A 26,657-nucleotide genomic window follows, 5' to 3' on the forward strand; every position below is an offset into this window, starting at 1 on the left:
ACAACAAATTTTGTGGCTTGTTCATGACAATAAATTCTGATTCTGACAAATAACGTTTTAGGCCTGAAACCATCATGGTATGAGCCAAATGTCGACAGGCACCAAACCTCAGGCATCTCCCAACATTTTACTCATACCTTGATGAAGGCCTCACGCCCAAAGCATTTCAATATTTCTAATTTAAACAGGCCCTTTTGGCCCACAAGCCTGTGCCACCCAATTGATCGACACACCCATACATATGGAGCGCTTGGAGAAAACCCACACAGACACAGGGAGAAGGTACAAACTCCTTATACACAGCGCCGGATGCGAACCCCAGATGAGGTTTGGTCTGCTGAGTTTCTCCAGCGTTGTACTTTTATGCAAACTGCTGAAGACTGGCTCAAAATTGGTTGAAGGGGTACCAGGTCCCGGAACTGAGATGTGAGTGGGTGGCGAGGGGGTTCCTGACCGTGTTGGAGGTTCAGATGTCCAGTGGTTTGGACTGGACTCTGTGAAGCTGCCAGATTGCTGGAGACGAATTCAAGGGCACTCAGTGACCCTGGGGGCGACTCTCTTTACCCCGTAAGAGGCGATGGCGAATCTATCTGCCATCCAGCAGGGAAAAGGCAATTTCATGTAATATGATCCTGTTTACATGACAATAAATTGAATCTTGAACCTTGCAGACGTTAGTGTTTTACTTCATAACACGATTGTTTGCAGCAAGGAAGAATGTTGGTGCACATGCACCTTGGACACGACGTTAAACCGGTTAGACAGCAGGTTCTGTGGAGTGAGTCCGTGTTCTTAATTTTGGACGCCATTGGAGTGAAGCTTATGCATAAATTCTGGAGCGTGTAACCCGGAACTAGTTCGCTTATTGCAGCCGGTGAGAGGAGTTTGCGGCTTTGCATTGAGTTGGGGGTGTCCATGGCCGGCACGCTCCCCCTGCCCTGCTAGGTCGCATGGCTGCAGCCCGCGGCGGCTGGACGGGGGCCGCTCGCTTGCAGAGTCGCCGTGCGCCCGGCGGGACTCCGGGGCTCCGCTCGCTGATGAGCGCCTGCCAGAAGCTGCCGGCGTGGAGCAGAAGGAAGGCTCCTTCCCGGCGCCCTGCCGACGCAGGGGAAATGAGCACGGCAAGGGCGAGGTCACCGCTCGGGAGCAGCGCCGTGACGCCGGCCGTCACCAGGATGTCGGTGGAAGGCAACATCGGTAAATTCGCAGCGCCCGTGCCGGGTGGTAACTGAGTACCCCCCCTCTCTCTCCCTCCCCCTTCTTCTCCCCTCCCTCCCACCCTCTCTCTCCCTCCCACCCTCTCTCTCCCTCCCTCCCTCCCACCCTCTCTCTCCCTCCCACCCTCTCTCTCCCTCCCTCCCTCTCTCTCCCTCCCTCCCTCTCTCTCCCTCCCTCCCTCCCACCCTCTCTCTCCCTCCCTCCCTCCCACCCTCTCTCTCTCTCTCCCTCCCTCCCTCCCTCCCACCCTCCCTCCCTCCCTCCCTCCCTCCCTCTCTCCCTCCCTCCCTCTCTCCCTCCCTCCCTCTCTCCCTCCCTCCCTCTCTCTCTCCCTCCCTCCCTCTCTCTCTCCCTCCCTCTCTCTCTCCCTCCCTCTCTCTCTCCCTCTCTCTCTCTCTCTCCCTCTCTCTCTCCCTCTCCCTCTCTCTCTCCCTCTCCCTCTCCCTCTCTCTCTCCCTCTCCCTCTCCCTCTCTCTCTCCCTCTCCCTCTCTCTCTCTCTCTCCCTCCCTCTCTCTCTCCCTCCCTCCCGTGAGGAAATTGCACCCGGCAGAGGCACAACCCCCCTCACAGTCTGCAAGGGCTAAGCACTCGTCTTGGGCGAGAGAAAACGAACGATTACCCCTCTCCGTAACCGCGGTCAGAAAATATTACATGGAAAATTCCAAAAATAAACTATAGTTTTAAACTGCGCGCCATTTGAATAGCGCGTTGAAATCTCGCTCCATCCAGCCCGGGACATAAATCTTCCCTTTGTTCCACCGTGCTCTGTCCATTACACTATCCAACGCGCTGTGTCCATTACACTGTATCCACAGCGCTGTGTTCATGTTACCCGCCTGTTGGTCACTTCATCCCCCGCGGATAAGGAAGGATGACTGGTAGTTGGAGAACTCAGTAGGTGAAGTTGCATCTGTTGCAAATGAACCCTAGTTACTCAATCCACATGCTTTAGAGATAAGGATTGGCCTTGCTGACTTCCATGACCAACTCTCTATCCACCCCTCCCCCACCCAAAACCCCTTCTCCCTCTTGAGGCTGTCTTCCTCATCCTGGACACCTTGCCCTGGCCAGCTGCCTGCTCTGGACCTTTTTATTTCCAACTGTGGCCGAGACATCAACCTTTTCAATTTTTACCATCCCCTCTCGAATTCTGATCTTACTTCCTCTGACACACTGCCCACCACTCTCTCCACAACAATCCCAACCTCACCATCAAACCCGCAGACGAGGGTGGTGCTGTTATGGTCTGGCACACTGACCTCTACCTTACTGAGGCCAGACAACAGCTCTCAGACTCCTCCTCCTATCTACCCTTCGTAAAGGACACCATCATGACACATCAAGCCACTGTCTCCAACATCATCACCTCTGGTCACCTCCCTCCCACTGCCACTGACCTCATTCTCTCCCATCCCCGCACTGCTCATTACTACCTCCTACCCAAGATATACAAACCCAACCATCCAGGTAGACCCATTGTTTCTGCCTGCTCCATCGAAGTAGTTTCATCTATCTTTTCTCCCTGGTCCAATCTCTCCCCACCTTCATTCGCAACAAATTACAAGCCCTCCATCCCCTCAATGACTTCAGATTCCCGAACTGGACCACCTCATTGTCATGACGAATGCCCAATCTCTTTGCACCTCCATCCCCCATACAGAAGGTCTTAAACCACATCACTTCTTTCTGGACCAGACCCCTGACTATTCACACTCTGCCACCACGATCCTCCAACTGGCAGAACTTGTCCTCCATCAATTCAGCCCTCACCCACATCACTTCCATTTCCCGCTCATCTGTCCTAGTCCCCTCTGCCCCCAGATGCCACAAACATAGAATCCCCCAAATCCTGCCCTACCACCTACCAGCCTCAGCATCCAACACATTATCCTCTGGCAGGTCAAGCAGTGTCTTTCCCCAATACTATCTCAATTTTCCTTCTACCAACCTGTACTCAGGGCACCTAGTCACCCACACATCTTTGCGATTATGGTGGGATATGTAAACTCCACAGAGGCACTGGGCTTCCAGACTCAATATGAGTCTCTGCAGCCATCACCTGCTGAACCACTAACTTTACATCTCATTTGCCCAGGGATTGTGACACACAAGCTGATGGACGGCCAATCATTGTGCCTGTGATCCGACCACACCTGGCAGATGATTTATTCCCCCACATCAAGTCTGACCTCTTGGCCAGGAACATGAAGCCCCACACTCAGCTGTCATGGCCCCCTCTCTGGATGATCAGTTTACCCATGGGTTTGGGACCTTGTGCCAAGTCCAAAGCTGTCACCAAGAGCTAAACCCCTGCAAGACTGCAGGTGAAACCCTGAATTACTTTGAGTGCCTGAAATCTACATTTGTTGTTATTTAATTAACAGGCAATAAATGTCACTGGCAATGCCAACATCTATTATCCATTCCTAATTGTCCCTGAATTAAAAGTGATAGATCTGGAGTCACATATGGGTCTTTAGAACAATCCTGTGGTCATGAGACTAGCCGATTTAATTTAACTTCCACGTTTGTTTGAGTTTTAAGTTCTCCAGCTGCTGTGGTAGGATTTGAATGTGCCTCTCGACCTCGAGCTACCATGACAGTTACATGACCATACATGCCTGTCACCCCTCTGAGCCAACTTCCCAGGTTGACTTGTTTTGGTGCGCAGGGTGGAGAGTTTCTGAAAGTAACAGTGATTGACAGGGCGAGGAACACACCCTGCGCACTCCCGTCAATCACTGTTGCCTTCATCACCTTTCTATCCAGTAGCCTTGGCTTAACTGATCGATGAACGTCATTGGCTGGTGTGGCTCAGAAGGACGCTACTTTCCTTGGATCATGAAGAAGGAATCACAAAGCCAATGATATTTGTCTCTCTGTTCATCAACAAAGCTAGGGAGAGGTGGTCACGAGTATCTAACAGAAATCACAGCACAGAAAGAAGGCATTTAGAACATGGAGCATTTCATCACACACAGTACAGGCCCTTCAGCCCTTGATGTGCCAACCTACATATTCCTACCAAAAAAAAGACTAAACCCTCCCTACCCAGTAACCCTCTGTTTTTCTTTCATCCATGTGCCTGTCTAAGAGTCTCTTAAATGCTCCTAGTATTCCAGCCTCTACCACCACCACCCCTGCCAATGCATTCCCGGCACCCATAACTCTGTGTATTAAAAAAAAACTTACCCCGACGTCTCCCCTAAACTTCCCTCCCTTCACTTTGTACAGACGCCCTCTGATGTTTGCTACTCCTGCCCTGGGAAAAAAGGTGCTTGTTGTCCATCTTATCTATGCCTCTCAGAATATTGTAGACCTCTATTAAGTAATCTCCCAATCTTCTTTACTCCCGAGAAAAAAGCCTGAGCTCTGCTCACATTGCTTCATAAGACTTACTTTCCAGTCTAGGGAACATCCTGGTAAATCTCCTTTGACCACGACAGTTCCCAGCACAGCAATCCCAGTCCCATTAATCTTCTTCTGTTGTGTGCCTGCCAACCTGCCCCTTTTCCCTTCATCTACCAACAACTCTTTGGGAAGGAGGTGGAAGCTCGGGGGAACATGAATGGTCACAGGGAGAATGTCCATATTCAGCCTAAACAGCATCAGGATTGACCTGGGTCTGTGGAGCTGTGAGTCAGCTGCACTAACTGCTGCAACTTTCCAGTCAAGTGTCAATAAAACATGCTAAGCTGATTTTTTTTCCTTTTGAACACTGCTCCAAAACTGAAGAATGTTTTCTGCTTCGATTTAGCTGTTGGGAAATCCACTTTCGCTAAACTGTTGGAGCAGGTGAACGGTGACCAATGGGAGGTGGTTCCGGAACCCATTGCAAAGTGGTGCAATATTCCCACTTCCAGCGGCAACAAGGTGAGTGTGATCAGTCAAACTCAAAAGTTCAGATGTATTGTCAGATACATACATGACATCACATACAACCTGGGCCAGGCAGAGTTACCACTTATTGGTCATACAAAATAACTGTACTCAAGAAAGATACGTGTACAAAAGGGGGAAATGTAAACAAGAAGAACATGCAAACTAATTGCAATACAGAAAATAAATATTCAGTAATAAATAAAGTACTAGTCCTTAAACGAGTTCCTGATTGAGTTTGTTGTTGAGGAGTCTGATGGTGGAGGGGGAGCAGCTGTTCCTGAACCTGGTGGTGTGAGTCTTTCATGATGGTAGTTGGGTGATGTGGATCCTCCGACGACAGCATTTCATGTAGATGTTGTCGATGGTGGTGACGTCCTGGGCTGTGTCCACTACCTTCTGCAGGGCTTTATGCTCAGGGGTATTGGTGCCCCCTTACCAGACTGTGATGCAGCCGGTCAGCACACTGATGCACGATCAATTACAGTAAGACTGAAGTTATTGGAACTGAGGGCTTTTATTAGTAAGAAATGGTCAGCATCCCTTGTGTTGCTGGCTCACCCTGACTCAAACTCGATCTGGGGGCAGGCTTGTGACATGACAGCCTTTATGGGGGATAAAGGGGAGGAGTCATGAGCTGGCCAGTGAAAGTAGGGTCAAACATAAAAGGTCCTGTCATTTACATAACACAATTGTGGTTTCACCACACACACTCGAGGATTTGAGGTGGTCTTGAGAGGGATCTGAATGGATTCAGTAGGAAGGCTCTAGGTAGGAGCCATGTCAGCTATGAAGGTTGACTAGAGAATCAAGGGTTGCTCTCTTTGGAACAGATTGCAAGATTTGTTGGAGAGAAGTTCAAAATTGTGGTGGGTTTAGAAATGGGTCTTGAAGGAGCTGAGAATCCAGATTTAAGGTAATGGGTAGGAAATAGAAAAGGCTGTAGGGGAACAATAATTAGCATAGATTTCTTACTAGGATGAGGTTGGATTGTTTATTGTGTCCCAGGATACAGTGAAAAGCCTTGTGTGTTATCCAGGCAAGTCAACTAGTACATAAATATACTGTAGAAACATGAGAAGTTCAGATGCTGGGATCTTGGGCAACAGTGATAAGCTGGAGAAAAGTAGCAGGTCAGACAGCGTCAGTGGAGAGAAATGGACAGCCAATATTTCCCTTGATCAAATAGGAAAGGATGATATCAAGTGGGAAAAAAGATTAAAGGTATGAGAGTTCTGAATGAGGAATATAAGATTAATTTATTTGCTGATGATGTTTTATTATATTTGGTGGATCCGGATATTTCTTTACCTGCAATTCAAGAATGTTTAGAAATTTATGGCCAATTATCTGGTTACAAAGTAAATTGGGCTAAAAGTGAAATTTTACCAATTTGTAAAGGTGATTATTCAGTATATAAAAATATTACAAATTTGAAGTGGACTACACAAATTAAATATTTAGGAATTAATGTTAATATGGAATTTCAAGAATTATATTCAATTAATTATTTTCCTTTAATAAAAAGGATTAAATTAGATTTGATTAGGTGGAGGGATCTACCTTTGGGTTTACTAGGGAGGATTAATACCATAAAAATGAATATTTTTCCTAGAATACAATATTTGTTTCAATCAATTCTTTATTTTTAAAAAAAAAGTTTTTTTAAGGATTTATATAAAGCGATTAGAGAATTCTTATGGAAGGGAAAATTTCCGAGAGTAGCAATGAGAAAATTGATGTGGGATTTTCAATTTGGAGGTTTAAGATTACCGAATTTTCAGCATTATTATGAAGCAGCTCAATTCAAATTTCTTAGTGCATTAATGAATATGGACGACCCACCTAGTTGGGTAAAGATAGAAATGGCGGTTATTTTAGAAAAATTTCCTCATGAGTTTTTGTTTCGATGGAATAAAAATTTATTACGAACTTATGATGTGCCAATATTGAAACATTTATTGAATTTATGGACAAGTAAACTTAAAAAATTGGGACTTAAAAATATATATTCTGGAAGATTGCCATTATATAATAATCAACTTGTTCCTTTTACGGTCTCTAATGCCACTTTGAAACAATGGGAAAAGAAGGGAATAAAAAATTTATCTGATTGTTTTTCTGAGGGTTGTTTTTGTTCCTTTGACAAATTACAAAGGAAATATGATATTGTGCAAATTCTATATTTGTATATTATCAATTAAGATCTTTTGTAAAACAGTTATGTGGTCGACATATGATTTTATTGCCTGAATCTAGTTTTGAAGAATATGTACTTTCAATACCAAAAAAGGGATATATATCTGATTTGTATTGTATTTTACAAGAAATTGATAGTAAAAAAGACTGGGATAAAGATAAGTTGAAATGGGAAAAGGATTTAGGACATAAAATAGCTGAAGAAGCTTGGATGGAAATTTGTCAGAATAGTATTCGGAAATTAATTAATGCAAGACTAGCGATAATTAATTATAATTTTATTCATCAGCTATATTTAACGCCGGAGAAATTAAAAAAATTTGGTTTTAGTAAGTTGGTTCTTGTTTTCGATGTGATCAGACGGCCAATACTTTTTTGCATACTGTTTGGCTTTGTGATTGATTGCAACAGTTTTGGAAAGGTATTCAATCTGTTTTTAACAGTTTATATAATATCCACCTTGTATTAGATCCCGATATATTTTTATTAGGGAACATGCAATCATTAATCGATTTAGGTTTAGAGGATTATCAGATTTCATTTATTTATTTAGCTTTAGTTGTGGCTAAGAAATGTATAGCACTTACTTGGAAAGATAGAAATATACTAACTTTAGATAAGTGGTATTTGGAAATGAAATTTTGTTTGACTATGGAAAGGATATCTTTTTCAATTCAGGATAAGATGTCTTTTTATAAGTTAAAGTGGACTCCGTTTGCTAATTATATGCATTTAAGTTTGATTTAAATATATGTTTAAGTGTGATATTTTAGTATTGACAATTTTTTTTTGTTGTTAGAATTGTTTTAGGTTAAGTTTTATCTCTTTTTTTTGTAAGTGGGTATTTTTTTTCATATATATTGTCAATTTTATTAACTCTTCTCTTTATTTTGGGGGGGAGGGTTGGACTAATTTTAAGTTAGACTATTAATATTGTGTTACAATTAACGGGGGGGTTATTTTGTGTAGTTTTCTGATGTAATATTGTAATCATACCTTTTTAAATTGTTTTTTTCTATTTTTATTTAAATGTAATTCTTTATTGTATTCATGTTATAAAATTTTAAATAAAGTCTTTAAAAGTGGGAAGAAAGAGTGTGGAGAGGGGCTGAAGTGATAGGATGTTGGAGAGACAGGTAGAAGGAGAGACCAAGGGTGGTGGTAGGGTGTGAACTGCAGTTAGTGTAGTGGTTAGCGTAACGCTATTACAGCACCAGTGACCAGGGATCCAATTCGGCACTGTCTGTAAGGAATTTCTATATTCTCCCATGTCTGCGTGGGTTTCCTCCCACCATTTCAAACCTGGGGTTGTAGGTCAATTGAATGTAATTGGGTGGCTCGGGCTCGTAGACCAGAAGGGCCTGTTACTGTGCTATATGTTTCAATTTAAAGATTTAAATGGAGAAGAGAAGGATACAGTGGAAGCAGGTAGAGGTGGGAGTTAGCGAAAATTAGAAAATTCAGTGTTCATGCCATTGGGTTTAAGGGTGTTGAGGAAGACAATGATATGTTGTTCCTCGAGTTACAGATTAGTGAGGCACATCTGCTCTATCTGTGACCCAAGTTAGAACTTCCTTAGTTTTGGCTTGCTATCCAAGTAAGTCAACCCATAAGTCAACAGTGTCCTTTATGTAGCAAAGATAAAGATACTTAACCAATGTTTTGGGCTTGAGCCCTTCATCAAGGTTTGAGGAAATTAGTCGTCCAATCAAAATGTTGGTGGAACAGCAGGCAGTGCAAAGAATAAAACAAAAATGCAGAATGTAGAGTTGCAGAGAAAAGTAGTTTAAAACAAACGCTGAACAATTCGGTAAAGTTTCTGAGGTCAGGTCATCATTTGCTCGAGAGGACCATTTAAGATGAGAACGGGAAGGAAAGTGCCCCTGAACTTGTTGGTACGCGTCTTCAAGCCTGCGTACCTCCTGCCTGACAGGAGGCTGGAGAAGGTGAGCACTTTTGCTTGAACATTGCTAGTTTTTCCACCTCCAGCATCCTCTCAAACCATCTGTGCTTGCTCAGCCATCCCTCTGGGTGAAGAGAATTCTTTCTCTTAACCTCTAATCTCCATGCCTCTACCTTGGGGGTGTTTCCTTCCAAACAATCTATGACTCTTGTTCCACCCCACTTGCCACTTCTGCTAAAGAGGGGTCTGTGACTAATGTGTAATGTGGATACGCTGGGCCTAAGGGCAGTTTCCTAGCTGTTGGACTCTGACTCTATATCCCTTGGTGTTAAACAAACAAGTGAGAATGAGCAGGCCCAGGGCTTCTACACTTCTTGAATAAAGGTACCATATTTACTGGGTTTCAATCACCTGACACTTTACCTGTTCCCATTACGGAGTTAAATACCTCTCAGTTCCCCAATATCCTTGAACAATCTGGGATCAGAGCTGGGAGATTTATCTCCCTTTGCGTCCCCTAAACTATTCAATTATTCCTCCATTTTAATCCAGTCATGCTCTTGAATTTCACAGTTCCCAACAGAAATCTACAATGACGCCTTTTCCTCAGTTTTTGAAGATCTTGTCTGTGACAAGGGGTCGATGTATAGATTGCCCTTTGTCCCCTGATGGATCCTGCTTCACCCCTTCCTCTTGCTGAAATGCCCTGGGATTTTCCCGATCCTTGTCTGCCAGTTGTATCTTGTGAGCCACTCTTAATAATTTTAAGCACTTCCCTGCGCTCCCGAAGCGCGTATTCTGTTTCCAGTTCTCAAGAGCCACCACTCAAACTTTTATTGGCTATGGCCCGCTCAGGACTTGGCTCACTGTTTATGGGCCCCCTTCCTGGTGAAGCAGTCAAGTTTAGTTGGCTTCTTCTGTTATTCTCTCCTACTATCTATATAAAAAGCACAAAAAATATTTATTACATGAAATGAAAAGAAACCAAAGCTTTTACTTCAATGAGTGTGAGCTGCCGGGGAGGGGAGCTTAGGGGGGGGACCGGGCCTTAGGGCACCCGTTAAGAATGGCTGCTCTCCTCCTGTAATGTTCCCAATCTTTCCCTGACAAGGCAGCTATTTTGTGTTTGCTGAATTCACTGCCAAATGCCAGCGGCTGAAGCGGAATGGTTTGAAGATCCATGGTTTGTTGCTCCTCAGGAAGAGGCCACACAAATAAAAAGATTTATAACAAACATGTACATCAAGCTGCAAGAGAAGGAAAATGATGAAATAAGCTATAAACCCAAACAAAAGTGGGAAAAGATTTAAACATAAAGATAAAAAATGAAATATGGGAAAAGTTATGCTCTGGAACTATGAAAAATATAATAAACACGAGGTTACGCATGATACAATATAATTAGTTACACAGGCTATATATCACGCCCCAAAAGTTAAATAAATGGGACCCATCAGTATCCGATAGATGTTTACGCTGTAAGAAGGAAATGGAAACAACAGTACATGCAATTTGGGCATGTGAGAAAGTGAGAAAGTTTTGGGAAGATCTAAATCGGGTATTAAATAAAATCACAAAAAGCAACATACCAAAAAATCCAGAAATCTTTCTTCTAAGTAATATAAGAAGTAAAGAACTTGGCCTCAAACTGGATGAAGCGCAAAAAAGATTTATTATGATAGCCTTAGCTGTAGCAAAAAAATGTATAATGTCAACTTGGAAATCAGAAGAGAGCCTGAGAATACAGCAATGGTACATGGAAATGAATAAATGTATTCCACTGGGAAAAAAAAATTAAAAAATGAAGTCACATTATTTGAACAAATTTGGGAACCGTACATGGAACACAACAGAGAGGGCCTACCGCGGACCTCCACCCCCTAAAATGGTAGAATGAGAAGAAGACAAAATGGTCTGATCCAGTGTGTAAAAGTAGATGACAGAATTTTCATGTTTATTTTCATTGTGTGATGACATGGTTTAATGGGTTTATTGTGTATGTTGAACGTTTAATGGGTTTGGAGGGGGGGGTGGGAAGGAGGGAGGGGAAAAGAGGGGAGAAAATGCCACTGTGTATATTTAAGAGGGAAATGTTTGCATGTATTTTGATTGATATGGTTCATAGTGTGAAAAATTTAAAAAAAATTTTTTTTTGAAAGGAAGAGGCAACACAGAGGAGTGTGGGCAACCTGCTTCAGATGCTGTACCAGGATCCTCACCGCTGGTCCTACACCTTCCAGTCCTTCTCCTGCATCAGCCGCATCAAGACCCATCTGGCACCTCTGACACCCAAGCTTCTGAGGGCGGAGAAGCCCGTGCAGATATTTGAGAGGTCTGTCTACAGTGACAGGTAATTGCGTGCCCTCTGGGCTCCTGCCCCCCCCCACCCCAAAACCACCTACCCATCACCCACACACAAAGACAGAGAGATGTTCAGCAAGCAGCTGCAGGGTTGGCGTAGAGGTTAGCATAACACCTTTGCAGCGCCAGCAATCGAATCCCATGTTGTTTGTAAGGTGTTTGACGTTCTCCCCATGTCTGCGTGGATTTTCCCTGGGAGCTCCAGTTTCCTTCCACCAAGGATGTAGGTTAATTGTGTCTAAAGTGATGACCAATGTGATCCCACTACCAGACACATCTTACTCTCTCCTCCCCTCTCGGCTTCCTTGGGGACCGTTCTCTTTGTCACTCTCTCATCCACTCCTCCCTTCTCATCAGTCATCCCCCTGTGACCAAGTAGATGCTCCCCTTGCGCTCACACCTCCTTCCTCACCACCATTCAGGGCACCAATCAGTCCTTTAAGTGGAGGAACATACACTTGTGAATCTGCAGAGGACATGTTCTGCATCCAGTGCTCCCGTTGTGGTCTCCTCTACATTGGAGAGACAGGACGTAGACTGGGAGATTTTTATGTTCATTAATGGGAACTTCCCAGTTGCCAACCATTTTAATTGCCACACCATTTCCACGTGGCCTCGTGCATTGCCAAACCGAGGTTACCCACATATTTAAGGAACAACACCTAATCTGGGTACTCTCCAACCAGATGGCATGAACATAGACTTCTCCAGTTTCCATTAAACACTTTCCCTGAGTCTCTCTCTTTCCCGATCCCTCTTGTCTCCTTTCCTTCAGCTCCCTACCTCCTTCTCCATCACCTCAGCTTTTTTCTCTTCTACCCTCCAATATGTGTCCACCTCTGACCTCTTGCCTGTAGGCCTGCATTCTGCCCCCTGCCCCTCCCTCCTCTCCTCCCCCCACCTTTTTATTCAGTCATCTGCATGTTTTTTGCTTAAGTCTTGCAAAAGTTGGTTGCCCTTTATATTCTCTAAACACTGCGTGACCTGCTGAGTTTCTCCAGCAGGTTTGTGTTGTGTCCATGCTGAGCTGGTTAGTATTGTGGGGTAGCTTCATTTGGCTGGTTTGGTCCTCATCCTTCTGAACCCCTCCTGTCCATGTATCTATTTAAATGTCTTTAGGAAGTCTTTCGACCAGCGAGGGGCTCAGCAGCTGAGGGACCCATGCAGCCTGCGGGCAACTTGCGGTGAGGGGATCATCTCGGGCTGCTGGAAACTGGCTCATGGGAACCAATTATTGGAACTGGAATTCGAGAGGGTGCTGAGGACAAGAAGGGTCTCGGGTGTTGAAGGCTTCCTGATCGTGTTGGAAGTTTCGATCTGGAGCTCGGACAGAACATGAGTGTATGTGGCTGCGGGAGGACTGGAGGCAAATCCACAGACACTCAGTGTCTCTGAAGGGACTCTTTTGCTTCTCTTTCTCCTACTGTTAGGGGCTCTAGACAACTCTTTGCTTGCCTTATGGCAGACAAAAGTTAAAGTAGATCATGTATGTTACATTTTTTATGTATCATTATGTGACAATAAAAGGAACCTAGACCTTGAATATCTTCACCCACTGGGTTTCTCATCCCTTCACCTCCCATCATCCCTTCCATACCCAGTCATCATTTTCCTTGGATTCCTGAATCCTCAGCCCTTGGTTACCTCCACTCATCATGTGTTGAAGAAACTCAGCAGCATCCACAGGAAGTAAAACGGTAACCATTGGTTTGCGCCTGAGCCCTTCGTCAAGGTATATGTTATCTTCAAGGCTACAGTGGGCTCACCGTAGAATCTCTAGCCTGTGTTTGCATCTTTACGGAATGTTGACTGTAGAAGTTCCTTGAAAATGTCTGTTGGGTAGTACACAAAAGTGCTGGAGAAACTCAGCAGGTCATGCAGTGTCCATGGAGACTAAAAGGCAAGATTGTTGATCTAGGATTGGGCAACTTTCTTTTGACCAATTTTGCAGATACATCTTTGCATCCAGCCTCTATGAATTGGGTTACCTGACTGCGACTGAGTGGGCCATCTATCAGGACTCTCACACTTTTCTGCTCAATCAGTTCGGTAGTCGAATGGCTTTGGAGGGGATCATCTACCTTCGAGCATCCCCGGAGGTAAATGGCATTGGTTTAAAGTCTCATTGTATCAGTGTGCCACCCGGAACTTCCTCTTAAATGTAAATGTAGCTTTAAACCACGGTAACAGGCCCCTCCTGTCCATGAGTTGATTCTATTAATTATTTTCTGGCAGAAATGTTTAAGAAGACTTCAGCAAAGGGGGAGGGATGAAGAGAAGGGAATTCAGCTGGATTATCTGGAAAAGCTACATTCTCAGCATGAGAACTGGCTGCTGAACAAGTCCACTGAGTGAGTGACATACCTTTGAATTTTGCTGGCTTTGTGTTGTTTGGGCTTGAGACAAACTGAATTCCATTTAACGAAAAGCAAGGAAGCTGTAGATGTTGATGATCGTAACCTCTGTAACTGTCAGCGGTCATGAAGAAGGCAGGAAAATGGGGTTGAGAGTAACAATTCATCAGCCATGATTTCTGCTTGGACATGCAGCACAGTAACAGGCCCTTCTGGCCCATGAGCCCGTGCCACCCAATTACAGTGACAAGGTGCAAGCCCCCGTACATTTTTCAATGGTGGGAGGAAACCGGAGAAGCTGGAGGAAACCCATGCAGACACACGGAGAATGTCCTTACAGACAGCGCGATACTGGCACTGTCAAAGTGCTGTGCTAACTAAACTGCCCACATTTATTGAGGATAGGTTTAAACGTTCCTGGAACATATTTTCCACTTGAAGATTATTCTGCCCTTGCACTTTTTTAATTATTGAAAATGTAGACACACAGCACAGTAACAGGCCCTTCTGGCCCATGAGCCCGTGCCATCAAAATATCCCAATTGACCTTCAACCACCATACATTTTGAATGGTGGGAGGTAATTGGAGCCCCTGGGGAAACCGATGCAGTCAAGGGGTTAACGTACAAACTCATTACAGGCAGTGCGGGATTTGAACCAGCGTTGCTGGGGCTGTACTAGGGTTTTGCAAACGGCTATGCTAATGGAACAGCAGAGCCGACATGATGGGCCACATGGCCTCATTCTGCTCCTACATCTTATGGTCTCCCTCTTTGACCTGAAGTATTAACCCATTTTCCCTTTTCACAGTTGCTGCCTAACCTGTGGAGAGTTTCCAGCATTTTCTGTTTGTGTTGTGCCTACCTTTGCTGTCATGCTTGGTTAATTCCACAAACCCCCTTGCTTGCCTTACCCATCCCTATTTACCCATTGCCACCCTCAACTTTAATGTGTCTGCAGAATGACCTGCAGTTTAATAAGCTCTAGGAAATTCTCAGCCCTGGGTTAGATAATCGGTGGACAGCCAGCACCTTTCTATCCCGGGGTGACAATGGCAAAAAACAGAGGACATCAGTTTAAGATGAGGGGAGGAAAGTTAAGGAGAGATGTGAAAGGTCAGGTTTTTTTGTTACACAGAGGGTGGGGGCCTGGAATGCATTGTCGGGATAGAGGTGGAGGAAGATACAATAGGGATATTCAAAAGACTCCAATTGGAACATGGATGTAAGAAAACGGGTGTGCAGTGGGGAGCTTGTTTAGTCGCCAACCGTATGACAGGTAATACTGGGTTACATGGTACAAGTAGCACTCAGACGAGTGACCTGACGAGTAAGAATTTATGGGTCGGCACAACATCATGGGCTGAAAGGCCTGTACTATGCTGTAGTGTTCCATGTCCCTGCCTCTGCACGAGCTCAGAAATCCAGAGGTCAAGTCTAAGCCACTATTACTCTTTCGAGGACCCCAAGATGACTGCGAATGGGAACAATAAGTGGTTCAAAAAAGATGACAGGAAGAGGGAACCCCGCCAAATGTCCCACAGGTTGCAAGCGTAGCTGCCCTGTCAGAACATTCCATAGGCACTACCCAAATGATTTGGTCATTCCCTCCACACAGATGCTGATTCTTTCCAACTCTTTCTGCCCTGCTTCCATATTTATTCTCTAATTCACAGAAGCAACTGCAAGTTCCAAGGGAAAATAAAGCTTCATAGTCTGACAGGACCTACGTCTGTGCTATTATTAACTTCCTGAAATATTATCTAGTAAACACACACATTTTTGATCATATTTAGTGCAGCCTGTTACTTCTCTGTCCAGAGGTAACGTTGGCACAGAGCTTGCTTTCTCATGAGCTTTGTTTCAGCCTTGCATTATTTATCTACCTCTGCTCCTCAGTTCCTTCACTCCTGCTCAGGTCCTTTTCTCCAAGTAACATGTGAGCTGATTTTTCTGATCAAAGTGTTAGACATCATAGTTATCTCAAATGAAGTACATTTTTAATTCTACTAATGTTAATGTCATTATTGACCCAAATACTCTTACATATTGCCTATACTTCACGGATAGGTGGCACACACAAAGGTAAAAATTATTCTTCTGTATTCCAAAGTTTAAATCTATTATAAATTGAGCCTCACTTTCCACATGTGCAGGCATAGTACATGGAAATAGACCACCGGGTCTCTTTGATCATCAACCAGCCAGTTGCAATACTCCAATATTCTCCTCGGATTCGACCACTCACCCTCACACTGGATGGACTTTACAGTGGCCAATTTATCTCCGAATATGTGCACCTTTGGGATGAGGAAACCAGCACTTCTGGAGGGCTGCGTGGTTAGCTCAACGCTGTTACACGCCAGCGATCGGGACTGAAGCTCGATTCCCGCACTGTCTGTAAGGAGTTTGTATGTTCTTCCCATGTCTGCGTGGGTTTTCCCCGGGGGCTCCAGTTTCCTCCCAACGTTCAAAATGTACCAGAGTGTAGGTTTATGGGGTGTAAATTGGACATCATGGACTCATGGTCCGAAATGGCCTGTTACTGTAATGTATGTCTAAATTTTTTAAAATGAAATAAAAAGAAAAATCTGTTCAGTCTGAATTCCACATTGGCAGTGCCTGGCTTCAGGATTGAACCTTGGTCTCTTGCGCTGAGAAGCAGCAGCTCTTACAGTGCATCACTGTGCTCCCTAATCAGAATAGCAACCCTGTCTGGGAGTCACCTGCCTTCTGTTCGGTTAAATTAAGTTCAAAAAAATATTCACTGATGCATCAATGATTCGAGAGTTGATGGCAGCCGACAGTAACAATAGGTTTTTGGTTAGTATGAATAAAATGGGCTGAAGAACCTGCTTTTATACTGTATGTGAGTGTTGGAAATACTCAGCACGTCAAGCGGCATCTGTGAAGAAGAGCAGGAAGGTAATATTTCAGGTTGATGTATTTTATATTCCTTTCAAGTTTCCATCATCTGTATTTGTTTGTGCAAATTTCCTGGATGTTGGAGGCATAGATAAGGTGGACAGCCAGTGCCTTTTTCCCAGGGCGGGAGTAGCCAACACCAGAGGGCATCTGTTCAAAGTGAAGGGAGGGAAGTTTAGGGGAGACATTAGGGCTAAGTTTTTTTATACCTAGAGAGTTGTGGGTGCCTGAAATGTACTGCCTGGGGTGGTGGTGGAGGCTGGTACAATAGAGATATCTAAAATATTCTTAGGCATACAGATCCAAGAAAAATAGAGGGTTCTGGATGTGAGGTAGGGAAGATTTAGTTTGTTGAGTAGGCTTATATGGGTTGGCACAACAGGCTCTGATCTGTGCTGGAATGTTCTATGTAGTACTGCATACTTCCAGAATGTTTGAATTCCTGGCTCCAGTGAAATGATCTTGGTGCCAAGATTGACCTTGTTGGTTCAATCTGCCCTCCCTCATGGTGATGCTATTGCATGTGCACCTTGTGCCTAATTCCCAAACGTTACTATGTTGTCGACAGTGAACGCCACCGAGTCCTGCCTTGTTTGCCATCTTTCTTTCGTTGGTCGGAGCATCTAGCAACAAACAAAAACCAAGGAAATTGCATGAAACTTTTTTTTTAAGGAATGATATTTAAAGAGCTTTCTTCATTTTCTTCAGACTCCACTTTCAGCATCTGAAGAGCATTCCCGTGCTGGTGTTGGATGCCAATGAGGAGTTTGAGAGCGATAAATTGAATCAGGAGAAACTCCTTGATCAGGTACACTGCTATTTCACGCCTCATCTTTGCTCAATGTTCCTTGCAACTTCCCTGACCCTGCCTCTGCCCATCAATCACTGCTTACATCAAGCTAGTAATTGGCAACAGGACAAATTTTCAGTGGAACAGTATTTACATTGCGAAAAGCCCCACAGATTTAAATTTTAAATTTAGTACTGTATCAGGCCCTTCCAGCCCACGAGCCTATGTCACCCAAATACACCAATTAATCTACAACCCCTGTACATTTTCGGAACGGTGAGAGAAAACCAGAACCCCTTGGATGAAATTCATGCAGACATGGGAAAGACTTACAAATTCCTTACAATCAGCACCAGATTCGAACCGGTCGCTGGCTCTTTAACAGTGTTGCACTAATGGCTACACCGATTGTGTCACCCAAATCTGTGCAATATCAGCCAGTTAGTTTACTGCCTTCAGATTTTTAATGTGTTTTGTAAAACACTGGATCAATGGGAGTTTTTAAGGGTGTTACAGATCTTGAACACTGGTCAGCAGTAAAATGGGGCGACAACCAACCATTTGGACCTCCTTCAAAGTCAAATGAGGAACATTTTGCACTTGGGAATAGTGCAAACTGCAAAACCTCTGGGTTCAAAGCCATAGTTCGCTAGAAGTGGCAACATGGGAATTGGATGGAGAAGAAGGCAGTGAAGACTTGAGTAGTTATGTTGCAACTTTACAAGACTGTCCTTCGAGGACAATCTAAAGTTCTGGTTGCCTCACAACAGTGATTGTTGGAGAGAGGGCAAAGGAGATTCACCAGGAGGCTTCCTGAATTGGAAGGTTTTTAACTATGGGTGGGATTGGATATGCTGGGCTTGTTTCTCCCTGGAGTGAGGAAGGGCAGGGAATGGATCTGCTAGAGGTACACAAGATTATGAGACACTTTTCCATGTTATAAGTATCAAAAAACAGGAAAGTACAGGTTTAAGGTGAGAGGGAGGTGTTTGTGGAGAATCTGAGGGTGGGGATAGGGGGGAGTAAATTTAAAAAAGAGCAGTTGATGTCTCGAATGTGCCTGCACAAGAGGTGATGGAATCGGGTACAATTACTAGGTTTATCGAACATTTATGCAGATATTTATGAAATAGGCAAGGCTTAGAAGGATATGGGCCTGTTGTAGGTAAATGGGATTAGTGTGGATGGGCAAAAGGGTCAGGATAGACCTGGTGGGCTGAAGAGTCTGCTTCTGTGCTCTACGACTCTGGAGATGGTTTCCAACCTCTGAATATACTGGCTGTACGATAATCAAGGCATTCTGCTGGTCAGTTGCACAATGCTCGAGGTCCACGTGGTGCCACATCCCTTCAGATCTTTTATCTTCCTTTGTCTCTATAAAGCAAATTCTGACTCCAGAATCCTTCAAGCTGCAGAAGGAGGTGGATGAAGGCTAGATTAAATGGTGTAACGGCTGTCCGGAACAACAGAATTTGCAAGTTGCTATCCACCGAATTATATTTTGAGACCACGTAGTTGGGATCCATCTTTATGTAATGAATAGTTTGCTTTTTCCCATTTTCCAGGTCAAGAACTTTGTGAAAACAATGAAGCTGGGGAACTGAAATGCCTGTACCTTGCAGCAACGTTGCTCAGCTTGAGAATGGATTCGGCATCTCATGTTAGTGCACAGCAGGGCAGAGACAGATAGGACTTTTTTTTCAAGAAACCAGCTCGTATTAATCTCACAGCTGTTCACAGTCCATTCTAGCTCACTACTAACCACGTCACTTCTCACCCTTCACACTCAGATGCTTTTGATCTCGTCTGATGTCACATTTTGACTGAAGAAAATATTGAGATTCTGGGGTTCTTTCTCCACCAGCTAAGAAAGATTATGCCACATAAATCCATTGAATGGACAGATATCCATAAATGGAAAAAGGAGAATTAACTTGGGTTGGTACGTCTCTGAATTTTGGGATATTTTTCTCTTAGTTTGTACACTGGTGTATCAGCTTTGAGTTAACAGTTATTTAAATTTGATAGTTTCCCATTCTATGTCTTTACAATTTCTTGAAGAAATGCAAAGTTTATTCATTCTGTTCAGTATGATTTGCTTCTCCTGACCCTTTTATATTTATATTTAATTTACAATTGCTGCCACCATGAACTTGTGTCACCCACTTGTGTCCTTGATTCTTCTTTTCTACTCTACCTTTTGCGCACACCCTCTGAATGTGCGCAAGAACGCAACTCATGATCACTCCCTGTTCTACTTTGCATCTATAACCCAACAAACACTAGGAATTCAACCTCCATCATAAACTCTTGAATAATACCAAGGGCGGCAGGGTTAGCGTAACAATATTACAGCTGGATTCTAATCCTGTGCTGTCTGTAAGGAGTTTGTATGTTCTCCTCATGTCTGCGAGGGTTTCCTCCCACCATTGAAATTGTACAGACTTGGCAGGTTAATTAGTGTTGAGGGAGCACAGGCTTGTGGGCCAGAAGGGCCTGTTACTGTGATGTATGTCTAAATACAACATTTAAATACCAAAGGAGATGCATTAGTACTTCCCAGGCTGCTTTTGTAGGCGTGCTTACCCTCTTTGTTGCAATACTGAACAGACACATACCTCTTTAATGTGAAGTGGAACCATGCACTGTTTCCCGAGTGATTGATTGGATGGTGCTGACCTGTCCAATGTTCAACTACTGTTTTGGATTGCTTTTAGAGCACAAGTAAGGCAAGCTGGACCAGATCATAGATTTAGACATTTTTTTTTAAAATATGCACCAAATCTGTGCTTCTTTGTAACCTCCATAACTGACAATAAACTTTCTCTGATTAACCCATTGTGCAGAGTCTCAATCCCTGTCGATAACTCGATGCACCGATGTGATGTGGGACTGTAAATCAAGGTCGAGTGAGCCCTCTGACCAAAGAGAAGCATGGTACTAATACAGAAAGTCATGGATCTGAGCGGCCACATTCTCTTCTGCCCCATAGATGCTGCCTGGCCTGCAAAACAGTTTTCAGCATTTTCTCCACTTGCCTCAAAAGTTACAAGCTTTGCACAGTTCACTGCGAATGGAAGCCATGTCAGAAAGGGTCTTCGATGCCTGAACATGTTGATTTTTACTTTTAAGTAACATTTAGTACAGTCCCCACAATTTTGGAATGGTTCGTGGCAGCGATTGCACCGATATCCTCTCCTCCTGTTGCCTTCTCCACAACGTCCTTTGGCATATCACTGGTATGAAGACTGACACAAAATGTTTGGTCAGGGCCTTGGCCAGTTCCACAATTCCCAATATTAATTAAACATAGAAACATAGAAGATAGGAGCAGGAGTGGTCATTCGGCCCTTCGAGCCTGCTCCAACATTCAATGAGATCATGGCTGATCTTAAAGTTCAGTACCCCGTCCCCGCCTTCTCTCCGTAACCCCTAATTCCCTTATACTGAAGAAATATATCTAAATCCCTCTTAAGTATATTCAATGAACCTGCCTCTACTGCTCTCTGTGGCAATGAATTCCACAGATTCACCACCCTCTGGGTAAAGAAATTTCTCCTCATCTCGGTTCTAAATGGTTTGCCTATTATCCTCAAACCATGGCCCCGGGTTCTGGACTCCCCTACCATTGGAAACATCTCTTCCGCATCCATTCTGTCCAGTCCTGCCAGAATTTTATATGTCTCTATGAGATCCCCTCTCAATCTTCTAAACTCCAGCGAGTACAATCCCAATTTGCGCAATCTTTCCTCATAAGTCATTCCTGCCATTCCAGGTATCAGCCTGGTGAATCGCCTCTGCACTCCCTCCATTGCAAGAACATTCTTCCTCAGATAAGGCGACCAAAACTGCACACAGTACTCCAGGTGTGGTCTCACCAAGGCTCTGTACAACTGCAGTAAGGTATCCTTATTCCTATACTCAAATCCTCTTGATATGAAGGCCAACAAACCATTTGCCTTTTTAACCACCTGCTGTACCTGCATGCTCGTCTTCAGTGACTGGTGCACAAGAACCCCTAGGTCTCTCTGCACTTCCCCATCTCCAAATCTATTGCCATTCAAATAGTAATCTGTTCTCCGGTTTGTATTACCAAAGTGCATAACCTCACACACATTGTAGTGCATTTGCCATGTATCTGCCCAGTCCCCCAATTTATCCAAATCACACTGGAGCTTCCTGACCCCCTCTTCAGTGCACACAACTCCTCCGAGCTTAGTGTCGTCTGCAAATTTGGAGATATTACATCTAATCCCCTCATCTAGATCATTAATGTAAATTGTGAACAGCTGGGGTCCCAGTACAAATCCCTGTGGCACCCCACTGGTCACCACCTGCCACTCAGAAAATGAGCCGTTTATCCCAACTCTCTGTCTTCTATCTGCCAGCCAGTTCTCAATCCACATCAATACCTTGCCCCCAATCTCATGAGCGTTGATTTTGCATGCCAGTCGTTTATGTGGAACCTTATCGAAGGCCTTTTGGAAATCCAGGTATACCACATCCACTGGCTCTCCCCCATCTATTTTACCTGTCACCATCTCAAAGAATTCCAATAGATTTGTCAAGCACGATTTACCTTTTGTAAATCCATGTTGATTCTGTCCGATCCCTTCTCTGCTAGTCATATGCTCCGCTATTACATCTTTAATAATGGATTCCATCATTTTGCCCACTACTGATGTAAGGCTCACCGGCCTATAATTCCCCACTTTTTCTCTACCCCCCTTTTTAAATAGTGGGGTAACATTAGCTACCCTCCAATCCATGGGTACTGATCCTGAGTCTATCGAGTTCTGGAAAACAATTCTTAAAGCATCTGCTATCTGAATGACCACTTATTTAAGTACCCTAGGATGTAGATTATCAGGCCCTTGGGATTTATCAGCCTTCAATCCCTTCAATTTCCCCAAGACCCTGCTCATATTCTAAGGCATCAATGCAAACTTTAGCCACTATTTTCTGCTTTATATATTTTCTCTTGTAATCTCGCTTTCCTTTCATTATTGGTTTTGTAGATTATTTTTTGCTTGCTGCTTTTTAAAGATTTTTTCCCAATCTTCTAGTCTCCCATTATTGACCACTTGGAATGCACAAGCTTTTAATGTGACACCCTCCTTTATTTCTTTGGTTATCCACAGCTGCCTGGACCTCCCTTGCAGTCATTGATTTTAACTGAAATATACAGTACTTGTGTTTAACTGAAATATACAGTACTTGTGTTGTCATATCCAAAGGGTGGTTGTGGGGACGAGCTCCCACTGCTACACAAATGCTCTTCATGGCATGCATCTCACAGCCTCTGACAACCAAGTCCAACTCCTGGCAGAGCTGTTCTCACTGACAGGACAAGGGGAAAAGGCGGACCACAGGTGCCTTGAAACCAGTTGCTCCGGGCAGATGGGCCTCGTAAACCACGAATGGTAACTCATCTAGGAGAGGGAAACCCCTGATTTCAACCATCCGCTGCCTTGTGGCTATACTCACGCATGGAAAAGGCTTTTGGAGTAAACGCAGAGGAAAAAATCTGGAGTCGGAGTCCTAAAGGTGGCTGACTGCTGTACCCAACACCGGCTCGGCAACTCCTGCAATGCTGCTGGCACCAAACTGTATCGACTCTCGTTGTTCCTTTGGACCTGTCATTGTCATGGAATGGGAGGGGGGGTGGTCCCACTGCAGGGCAACAGATGGATTTCCATATCAACTCTGCCCTGGCTTATGCCCTGGAGAAGCCACTACAGCATTGCTTTATAGCGTCAGACAAACACAGGAAGTAGCAGGATCACAGTCGATACTGCTCAACAAACCAGTGACTACCAGAGGCACAATACCCATGATTGAACATGACTGACAGAGGCAAGCAACAATGTGTTCAACATTGTGTCAAGTCTTGTTGAAAGGCTTCTACCAGTTCCTTCATCTGAAGCAAAGTATCAGTAAATATGAGGTCATCCACTTTGGAAAGAAAAATGGTAGATTGGACTCTTATTGAAAAAACTGCAGGTATCACGCAGAAGGACTTGGGAGTGCTTGTGCATGAATTGCAAAAGGTTAGTTTGCAGGTGCAGCAGGGTATCAAGAAGGCAAATGGGATGTTGGCCTTCATTGCTAGAGTGATTGAATTTAGGAGCAGGGAGGTTATGCCGCAACTGTATAGGGTCCTGGTGAGGCTGAATCGGGGGTACTGTGTACAACTCTGCTCTCCTGACTTGAAGAAGGAGGCAGTGCAGAGGAGGTTCACCAGGCTGATTCCAGAAATTGAAGGGGCTATGAGGAGAGATTGAATAGCCTGGGGTTATTACCTTAGGAGTTTAGAAGGATGAAGGAGGGGATTTGAGACATAAAATTATGAAGGAATAGACAAACTATAAGCATGGAGGTTGTTTCCATGGTGAGATGAGATAGCTCAGGATACAGGGAAGTAGATTTAAGACAAAAGGAAAAGATGTTTTTCCTGGGAGTAGTGAATCTGGAATTCTCTGCCCAAGGAAACAGTAGAGGCTGCCTCATTAAATGTATTCAAAACACAGATAATACTTTTGAAGAAGAGGAGAATTAAGGGTTACAGCTTGATAAGTGGAGCTGAGTCCATGGCCAGATCAACCAATACCTTATCGAATGGGAATAGGCTTGACAGGTTAGGTGACCTATTTCATGTCCTACCACAGCCTATGCTTCCCATCTACATTTACATTAGCCAGTTCGTCCCACTGTACTCTCTCTAGGCATGACACCTTTGTTTTGGATCAACCATACTCTGATCACTTTGAGAGGATCCCTAACCATGATATCATTAATGTTACCTGTCTCATAACAGAGAATCAGGTCGAGGCACCAATTGCATTCCCCAAGGCTGCAGTTACAATGATCTCTCGCCTATACAGGAATCTAACTGGGTTGGGGACCTGAGAACTGAGAGGGACAATGAGGAAGTGTACAGGAAGGAGAGAGATCAGCTGGTTGAGTGGTGTCACAACAGAAAATGCACTCAATGTTAGCAAAACTGAGGATTGTGGACCAGGAGGGGGAATTCAGGAGAACACAAGGGGTCAGCAGTGGAAGGGCTTAAGAACTTCAAATTCCTGGGTGTCAGCATCACTGATGATCTATCCTGGAGCCTCATGGAAAAGGCTCAGCAGAGGCTATACTTTGTGAGGTGTTTGAGGAGATTCAGTCTGTCACCGAAGTCTCTCGGACACTTCTGCAGTTGAGCCATGGAGAGCATTCTGGCTGGTTGCATCACTGCCTGGTATGGAGGTGCCAATACTCAGGTCAAGAAGAACCTCTCTAGGGTTGTTAACTTGGCCTGTGACATCATGGCACCACATTTTACTCCATCAAGGACATTTACATGAGGCGATGTCTTAAAAAGGCAGCCCCTATCCTCAGACCCCTCCCCCCTCACCCAGGACATGCCTTCTTCACTCTGCTCTTCTTTGGCTTGGCTTCGCAGACGGAGATTTATGGAGGGGTAAATGTCCACGTCAGCTGCAGGCTCGTTTGTGGCTGACAAGTCCGATGCGGGACAGGCAGACACGGTTGCAGGGGAAAATTGGTTGGTTGGGGTAGGGTGTTGGGTTTTTCATCCTTTGTCTTTTGTCAGTGAGGTGGGCTCTGCGGTCTTCTTCAAAGGAGGTTGCTGCCTGCCGAACTGAGGCGCCAAGATGCACGGTTTGAGGCGATATCAGCCCACTGGCGGTGGTCAATGTGGCAGGCACCAAGAGATTTCTTTAGGCAGTCCTTGTACCATTGAGGAAAAGGTACAAGACACTGAAGACGAGCGCCTAGTGGCACAAGGACAGCTTCTTCCCCTCTGCCATCAGATTCCTGAATGATAAAAGAACCAGAGACACTGCCTCACTTTGTCTTTTCGTGCACTATTTTAATTTATTTTATATGTGGTTTATAGAAATGTTTGCCATGAAATGTGGCTGCAAAACAACGAATTTTGTGACGTTTATGACAATAAATTCTGCTTTTGAGACCCTTTGTCTTCCAAAAAAGATGGTAAATGTTCCAGAATAAATGGTTTGAGCAGCTTCAAATGTCACCAGACATTTTCCAATGACCCTGGGGACTAAAGGGAGTGCATTCAGAAATGGAGTGAGTTCATCAGGAACTTGCAAATGGTGCATTTAAGGACCATGGAACCATGCTCCTGTAAGTTTAGAAGGAGATTGAAAATGGGACCCTAGACAACTGGAGGCCACTCAGCCCTTCAGGTCTGACCTACTGATCCTCTACTTCACCACCAGTGATCCTTTATTCATCTCTGTTTTGAACTGAATCAGTGAATGAGGTTTCACAGCTGTTGGGGGTACAGAATTCCAAGTATTTACCAGCCTCCAGGTGAAAGTCTTTTATCCGTTCCATCCTAAAAGACCTATTCTTCACTTTGAGGTTGTATTCCTTAGCTCTAGACCCCAGGGAACAGAGTTCTGGATCAAAGGCAGCAAAAAACAGCTCAATAGGTCAAGCCAGGACTCCCTCCAAAACTCTGTGTTTTAATGGTTAAGCGTTAAAATCTCAAGGCGTCCTAGTAGCTCGAAGGATTGTGTGCTGTCAGAAGTTAAATGATGGTCGTGTGTACATAGCCTGCACTCTTAACTCCTTGTAGAACTCCCATGTTATCTTTGAAACCCATAAGGGAAGCACATTTTCGAGGGAGTGTGCTGTAGAACCCAGCAGAGGACGGTCATAAATTAGAGTGTGAGACGACCTTGTGGAGGGTGTGGTAATGTTTAAAGAGAGACCTTGTGCTGGGACTGTTGTTGGGTTCAAACGGTCTAACCACAAAGATGAAAGTTCGACAAAGTCTCCACTCACAGGAGTAAAACATCAGAGGGAAAATTCGGGTTTTATATTTTTGGAGCTACCTGTTAGGGTAGGAATTTATTTTGCATGCACAAAGTGAACTATTGTTCACCTCCCATTTTTAAAAAAAAATGAATAAAAGCAAATTAATACATTTTGGTGTCAAAGAGTTTGCAAGACATGCTTGAGAATCAAATGAAGCATTTTTTTTTAA

At 44.2% G+C, this 26,657-nt stretch overlaps 1 protein-coding gene across 4 annotated transcripts; it reads left to right on the top strand.

Moving 5' to 3' along the window:
• On the top strand, positions 1 to 25,610 carry LOC138754178 (deoxycytidine kinase 2-like). 4 transcript variants are annotated; one of them, XR_011351594.1, is made up of 7 exons: positions 694 to 1,197; positions 4,977 to 5,092; positions 11,360 to 11,550; positions 13,513 to 13,660; positions 13,797 to 13,912; positions 16,071 to 16,314; positions 17,548 to 17,638. XR_011351594.1 is itself a non-coding variant. In XM_069918061.1 (7 exons), exons 1-7 carry the CDS (start codon positions 951 to 953, stop codon positions 20,494 to 20,496), a joined length of 939 nt encoding a protein of 312 aa, XP_069774162.1. In that variant the 5' UTR covers positions 706 to 950; the 3' UTR covers positions 20,497 to 25,610. The 4 variants fall into 4 exon arrangements, 3 of the variants coding, with proteins under 3 accessions (XP_069774163.1, XP_069774162.1, XP_069774161.1); XM_069918061.1 differs by lacking the exon at positions 16,071 to 16,314 and adding an exon at positions 20,476 to 25,610 and having other exon boundaries at positions 706 to 1,197; positions 17,548 to 17,647; XM_069918060.1 differs by lacking the exon at positions 16,071 to 16,314 and adding an exon at positions 19,195 to 20,463 and having other exon boundaries at positions 710 to 1,197; positions 17,548 to 17,647.
• Positions 25,611 to 26,657: the final 1,047 nt, after the last annotated feature.

The sequence above is a fragment of the Narcine bancroftii genome, chromosome 2 (genome assembly GCF_036971445.1).
Source record: "Narcine bancroftii isolate sNarBan1 chromosome 2, sNarBan1.hap1, whole genome shotgun sequence".
NCBI lineage: Eukaryota > Metazoa > Chordata > Chondrichthyes > Torpediniformes > Narcinidae > Narcine > Narcine bancroftii.

Excerpts from the sequence above, each read along its gene's own strand:
- LOC138754178 (XM_069918060.1), top strand. The coding sequence starts at position 951 with ATGGCTGCAGCCCGCGGCGGCTGGACGGGGGCCGCTCGCTTGCAGAGT. Across the intron at positions 1,198-4,976 it reads GTCGGTGGAAGGCAACATCG|CTGTTGGGAAATCCACTTTC; the intron begins GTAAATTCGCAG and ends GCTTCGATTTAG. Across the intron at positions 13,661-13,796 it reads ACCTTCGAGCATCCCCGGAG|AAATGTTTAAGAAGACTTCA; the intron begins GTAAATGGCATT and ends ATTTTCTGGCAG.